The 7,076-nt window shown below is 36.2% G+C and overlaps 1 protein-coding gene and 1 pseudogene across 1 annotated transcript; both read right to left on the reverse strand.

Annotated features, from left to right (window-relative positions):
- Window positions 1-82: 82 nt before the first annotated feature.
- On the reverse strand, window positions 83-2,883 carry LOC130501762 (WEB family protein At5g55860-like; annotated as a pseudogene).
- An 830-nt stretch (window positions 2,884-3,713) lies between these two features.
- LOC130501768 (protein NOI4-like) lies at window positions 3,714-4,226 on the reverse strand. Its single transcript, XM_056996596.1, has 2 exons — window positions 4,020-4,226; window positions 3,714-3,933 (listed from the first exon to the last, which is right to left on the reverse strand). The coding sequence occupies exons 1-2, from the start codon at window positions 4,224-4,226 to the stop codon at window positions 3,889-3,891; spliced, it is 252 nt and encodes an 83-aa protein (XP_056852576.1). The 3' UTR covers window positions 3,714-3,888.
- Between the last annotated feature and the right edge of the window lie 2,850 nt (window positions 4,227-7,076).

Here is a 7,076-nt window from a genome sequence, read left to right on the forward strand (position 1 = left end):
AACTGCTTCTGATCTAAAATCACAAAGCTTTCTTGTTCACAACAATAAAAGTTCTCAAATCTTTGAAAAGAAGCATACCATCTCAAATGGGTTTCTCTCCAGGGAGATATGAAGGAGAACCCCACTCCACTTGATTCTCTTTCTACTAAAGATCCCACTTAGATTAGGTAAAAGCACTTTCTTTGATACCACAGAGGTTTTTGTCTTCTCCAGTTTGTTGTGGATAGGCTTCTGCTTAGTAGTAGCTTTGTAATGATGTTGCGGTGATGATGACTCAGCGGACATCTTGGCCTCAGCCTCTGCGAGGATCCTCGACGCCACTTCCTCTGCTTTCTTCTGAATCTCTTTCCCTCCACCTCCTGAGTTCTCCTTCAACCGCTTTTCTTAGCAGCATCAAGCCATAGCCTGCTTTCTCAGTGCTTCTTCTGTTGCGGTCTTCAGCTTCTCAATCTCCTCTTGTGTAGTCTCTAACTTCTTCAGTGTCTCGGTTTCGCTAGCTCTAACTGCTCCACCTGAGCCTGTGCAGCCGCCACTTTCATATCCGCCAACTTATCGAACACCTCAGCTCTCTTGCTCAGCGAGTTGAACTCCTCCCGAGACAGTGTGATGCTCTGAGCTCCAGACTCGGATGATGTCGACTTACGGCAGCGTCTGTTTTCTCAGACATTGACTTTATCTGTCCAAGCGCCTTTGCCTCGGCAGCTTTGCTTCCTCGGCTTCATCTAGAGCGACCCTCAAGTTTAGCTCTGTCTCTTCGAGCGTGAGATGAGCGGTTCAGCTTCCTTCATTAACCCCTCGGCTTGTTTTTCTCATCTCCTCAGCTCCTCTTCGAGCAGCTTCTGTCTCGGAAGATATCTGATTCAAAGTTGACATCATATCTTCCAAAGCAGCCTTTGCTTTAGTTTCCTCCGCAACACATTCTTTCTAGCTCACTCTTGCTTTTGCTAAGCTTCAGGTTAAGATCTCCAGCCACAGATTCGATCTCACCCTCCTTCGCTTCAACTTCACTCCGCTCTGTCTTCACATTCTTCAGCTCTGCTTTGAGAGACTCCACCGACTCTTGCAAAGACTTCTCTTCTTCCACAAACTTCTCTAGCAACCCTTCGCTTCGTTCAAACTCCAAACTCACACATTAACGGAATCCACATCAGATGCTTCCACAGTCTCCATCTGCTTCTGCAACTCGTCTATCTCGTTAAAGTCTCAGTAAGCTGCGCTTCAAGCTTTTAGCAAACTCAGGATCAAACTCTTCCTCAAAGCGAGTAGCTTCTTGGCAGATCTTCCATGCCAGCTTTATACGTCCGCTGCTGAATCTCCTTCTCCGAGAATATCTCAGACTGTTCTTTACGAGCTTGAGAACACGCAAGCTTAGTCTCCTCAAACAGATCCATTAACAGCTTTCTATCTCCTTTCTAAGCAACTCAATCTTCTCAGAATAAACTTTACTCACTTCCTTAGCTTCCTTCTCTCTGGTCAAAGCAACACTCTTTGTATCCGCAATCTCGTTAGAAACCTGACGGATCTTCCTCAGCTCTTGCTTCGCTGCATCAAGCTCCTTAACACACCATCCCATACTCATCATCATCACCACTACTACTACTACCACACACAGAGACAGAGCCACTCTCTGGTTTCGCTTCCCTGATCCGGCTCTCCGCTGCTTCGGTCACTTTATTAGCAGACACTCTCGACTCGCTAACAGCATCGAGCTTACGAGTAAGCTCGTCGACGGTCCTCTTAGCCCAATCCAGCTCACTCAACGCTTGGTCCTCTCACTGTTTCAGCGTTCTTACCTGCTCCCTCAGCTTGTTCAGCTCCTTCTGCGCCAAGTGAAGCTCTGTCTGCTTCACCAAAACTTCTGCAAAACCAACACAACAAAACACAAACTTCTGAACAAAACTGTTTGTGTGAATCAAATCAATCAAAAGGAGTGTTTATTTTTTGTTTTTAACCTCAGCGGATTGAGGACTGGGTTACGAATGAGAGGGTGCTTATCAGCGGAGAGGGCAGCTTCACCGAAGAGGTTAACAGCATGTTTAACGGATTGGAAAGGAGCGCTTGTGTCAATCTCACCAACCTCTGAGAAGAAGAAGATGAATCTTTACCTCCTCCTCCTTTCTAAGCAACCATTTTTTTCTTTCTTATAACAGACTCACCAAATCACCACCTAATCAAAGCAGAGAGAACACAGTTTAAGCAATAATCAAAAACCCTAAGAAGATGTTATTAAAAGGGGAATAATGATTTAATAATAAAAGACTAATCCTTTTTGAACCCTAACAATCAGTAAGAATCCGCAAGCACAGATCGTATCAATCGATTACCAAAAGAGAGGCTATAAATCGAAAACCATGAACCTTTAAAGACTATCGAATTCGGTTACCTGATCTTTCCGGGGACTCAAGTTTTTATACGCTTTTCTGAGGAGAAAAGAGATGGGAAAGATTAGAGCTTTTGGACGGAAAGGAGATGAAGTTTTGAATTTCTTCAGAGAGAGAGAGAGAGAGAGAGAGCAAAAGTCAGTGGCGATGAGAGAGAAACCAGGAGAAAGAGAGAAGAGAAGTGTATTTGGTTGACAATGGCAGCTTTTGTTTGGTCAAAGGTGAAACCTAATGGTAATTTATTTTTGGACGGCGAGTAAATCTCTCTATTAGTGTTTGCTTTTATTTAGCTACTCGTGAGAAACTGAGATCCATTAAAAAGCCTTCAAGAGTTAAAGGCTATGTTCTTAATGGACCACACTTAATTTTGTTTTTAAGTGATTTAGCTAAGCTGTAAAGTGTGCCAAAAAGAACGGTTACTCGTTTTAAGTAACTACTTAAAAAATAATTCAATCGTTCGATACCCCATCTCATCATTCATAGCTGCCTGGGCCCAATCCATAATCCATATAATTAAGAGAAAGTTGGTAAATTCCAGAAGAAAAAAAATAAAGAAATTGCGTGGAGGTTGATGGGAAAATTCAAAGAACTATTTTCACATCACACGTGAGCGACGACATGTAATGCTAAAAAATATATATAGATCTAATTTATATACTACTATAGGTTGACTAGTCAGAATTGGGGGCCAAGACCTCCAGGATGATCATATTGACAATGATTTTGTTCTTTGTAATTTGCCTCCACTTGGTGTTTGCATATCACAATTTTATACGAGAGAATACAAAAATATCCATCCACCTCTCCTTGATAGTTGTGATCATCACAAAATAGTATGCGCCTATTTTTCTCACTTTGACCAAAAAGAAGCAAAGCTCGAAATTAATTGTATACCCACTGAAAACGAGACAATCTTTACTAATACAAATATCTACATTTTACAGAAGGTATCTATCCACCATAAGCTCCCAGTAAAAGCTCATCAATATAAACCAACTTCCTCCCATGTGTTTGGTTCATCATGTCTGTGTTTTCTGTTGTAAACAACAGAGCAGGAAGCAATTAAGAGCCACTTGAACAGAGGGGTTCTCAAATTTTTATTCAATGGATCTTCATATATTTTCGTGGCAAAACAAAAGGATCAACACTACAACACAATAGATATAATAATATTTTTGTTGGTCGTAAATAAATGATAAAATCAACCATAAAATGAAACCAAAAACCGACCCATATGAGAAGCATTACATAATAGATACAGTGGCAACACGATTTTAACAGCATTTTTTTAAGAAGAACAAACGACTTTCAAAGAAAATGGAATCATAATCGTGATACTAAAAGTGGGTTGCTCCAAACTCATCTTAGGAACCTTTTTTTTTTTGTTGTTGTGGGTACTTTTCAAGAAAGACAATAAAAAACATAAAATATCATTGCTTTAGATCTCTAAGCAATGTGACTTTTCTTTAGGGGAGGGGAGGCAAGCAAAATCCATCTTTGTGTCATTTCAGGAGTCCACAGCTGGAGATTGCATGCAGCAGAGCCATTTTTTCTGAAAACCAAAAGAAACAGTATTTTTTGTGTGACCATGGATGGAAAGAGAGAAGAGAAGACGAAGATAGAGAAGAAGAAACTTACGGGCTGGGGTTTACTAGGATCACCTCCTCCTCCTCCTCCGGACTTAGCATGACCATCAGTGGATTTACCAGGTGATCCGGGTTTGCCACCGGTCTTCTTCTCATCCCTAGCTTTGTTGAATATGACTGTGAAACCTTCAGCTGATGCTGGATCGTTCACATCCCATTCACCAAACTTGGGCAAGGGGACGACCTTTGTCCTGTTCATGTGATGTTGAAACCCACAAAAATGGTGACAAACCAATACATAATATCTTTTTTTTTGGGCAAACCAATACATAATGTCTATTAGATGAAGCTCAAATGTGTTACCCCTTGCGCCAATTAGATAAAACTAATTTGTCTATTCACATGTTGTTTAAGTGTATGATGACATTTCTATAACAAAGGCTCACCAAGCAAATGTGAAAACAGGACTTAAACTAATGAAAAACCAGTTATACAATCAAGTACTGTCATGATAGGAAAAAAAAAAGGTTTTACAACGACCCAAAACTAATCAACCTTCCATTTTTTTTTCTAGCAAACAGTATAACACACCACAAGTCAAAAGAGAGTACCAAAACTAATCTCATAAGAGAAATTCAAAAAAGTTCTTATCCACCTATTCTTTTTGTTAGGTGAGAAAAAAAAAACTAAGTTTGAAACTAGTAGTGAAAATCAAATCTGTCTCAAAATAAGCACAAGGCCAAAAAAAAAAAAACATTTTTGCCACACAATATTTTTTGTTTTATGCCTCTTGACTATCAAATTCAGAACTATTTCATCTCAAATCCAAAATCAGAACCCTTCAAAACATAATAATAAGCTATTATACAAATCAAAACCTCAAATAAAGAACCCTCCAAGTTGTTTTAAATAAATCTAAGCTTAAATCAAATCGAATTCAGATTGAATAAAAGCTAAAGATCGAAACTTTAAACGTATAAGAAAAAAAAAACATAGATCCAGGAACAAGACAAGAGCTCATCAGAATCACAAACATCACATCTATTCTCCGATCGAAATCGTGTGTTCTCTATCTAGCATAACATGGCGAAACAGAATAGAAATCATTTTAAGAAGATTTGAGGTTTTTTGAACGTACCGACATAGGGGTCTGAAGAAAGGAGAGGAAGATTTAATCCCAGAGAATTAATGGAAATAAACGATTCGAAAGAAAAGGAGATGAGAGAAAGCCGCCGAGAAAACCAAGGGAAAGTGTGAGAACACAATTGATCGCAGATGAGAGAGAGAGAGACAGACTTTTCCTTTTTTTCCTCTTTTTTTCTTTTTTTCTCTCTCTCTTTTATGAGTTTTATCCTTACTCTGCCTTCTCGATGCGATGTCTGTGACGGTTTATATAAACGGAGTTAGTCCAAGTTTCGTGACGCTTTTTTGGTTATAAACGGAACCTTGAGCTGGGCTAACGGCTGTTAATTGAGCGCTAACATGTTGGTTCCGACCGATGCAAAGCAAAGTGACTTTGCTGGCTTTGTTTGTCTTGTAGCTTTAATATTAACTAGCTTTTTACCCGCACTCCCGTGCGGGTGTTTGTTTTCAAAATTATATATTTCACTTTTAACAACGTATATATTATTTTTTCTTGATTGTTTAGAAAGAACTCGCAAAGTAAAAAGTCGGCACCCACAAAAAGAAAGGATAGAGATACATAATTTTTTTTGTTAAAAAAAAGATACTCGTATATTTATCTTCTTGTTATAGATTCATACGTTATTGACTTTGATATTGGTGTGTCTTGTTCAACTTATTTAGCGCTCATTTATAAACTATAATATTTTTTTTAGTTTTTATTCATTTCGTTTGGAAAATTAAACATTAAAGTGTAAAATATTAGAGTTTTACGTATATATGTGGGTTGTATTAAATTTTACTATAAATATTGTGATTTAAATTGATTATAAAATTCAAATTTTATTATGAGATTTTATAAAACAAATATATTATTTAGACAGAAACATAAAATAATAATGAAACAAAGTTACCAAAAATAAACTTTCAAAATAAGTATATATTTTTGCAAATTTAATTTAGCAAGCCTAATTTAAGTAAATAAATTGAGCCATTTTTGTTATGGTTAAAAATTTGGTACATTATATTTTACAGTTACATAAGAAACGTCTATTGTGGACCTTATACCAGAATCTAAGCCCATATATTTTTTTCCCCGGAAAAAAGATAGAAACATATTTTTCTTTTACCGAGTTTTCTCATTTCTTTATAAATTTCTGTATCTTTTTTTTAACAAAAAAATTTATGTATCTCTATCCTTATCTTTGTGGTGCCGACTTTTTACCTTGCGAGTTCTTTCTAAACAATCAAGAAAAATATACTGAAGTTTTCACTCAAATGATAAATCTACTAATTTTTACTGCAAATTTTGGCATAAAGTTTTGAGTTTCTTGATTGAAGTGTATTTGATTTTTCACGATTAGGTGTATTGTTAGATTGAACCAAAAACTACAAATAAGATAGGTGATGGTTCCATATAATTATTTTGATTCCGTACCCGTGCGTCCGTCCGGGTGTTTTTTTAAATTGTTATAAAATTATGAATTTATAGATATATTATATATATTTTAAATGTGTTGGTTGTTAATATTTTTGTTAGATGCTGCACTAACTAAAATTACATCTTAATAAATTTAATTTTTTTTTAATTATAAATCACTTTTATATTGTATTTGCTTATAAATTTAACCTTTTAATATGCTTGTATATACTAATACATTTATGTTTCTAAACCAAATATCTTGGAATTTTTTTTTATCTTTTCAATTTAATATGTCTAATTACTGGAAATACAACACTTAAAAATAAATAGTTTAAAATTAGGGTAATATTAATGTTGAAAGTGAAATGTTTGATTTCAAAAGAATCATGTTGATTAGTTATTTCCATATAACCGATTTGTATTTAAACACATAAAATTGGAAATTTTTATTTTGTAAGGTTATATTTCGAAATAATTATGTTTGATTTTAGGAAAGATAATTAAGAAAACATATCTACTAATCACGTTTTTTGTAATAAACTCTCCACAAAATCTAGGCAAATC

This window comes from Raphanus sativus, unplaced genomic scaffold (assembly GCF_000801105.2).
Source record: "Raphanus sativus cultivar WK10039 unplaced genomic scaffold, ASM80110v3 Scaffold0280, whole genome shotgun sequence".
NCBI lineage: Eukaryota > Viridiplantae > Streptophyta > Magnoliopsida > Brassicales > Brassicaceae > Raphanus > Raphanus sativus.

Excerpts from the sequence above, each read along its gene's own strand:
- LOC130501768 (XM_056996596.1), bottom strand. The coding sequence starts at position 4,226 with ATGAACAGGACAAAGGTCGTCCCCTTGCCCAAGTTTGGTGAATGGGAT. Across the intron at positions 3,934-4,019 it reads ATCCTAGTAAACCCCAGCCC|AAAAAATGGCTCTGCTGCAT; the intron begins GTAAGTTTCTTC and ends TTTGGTTTTCAG.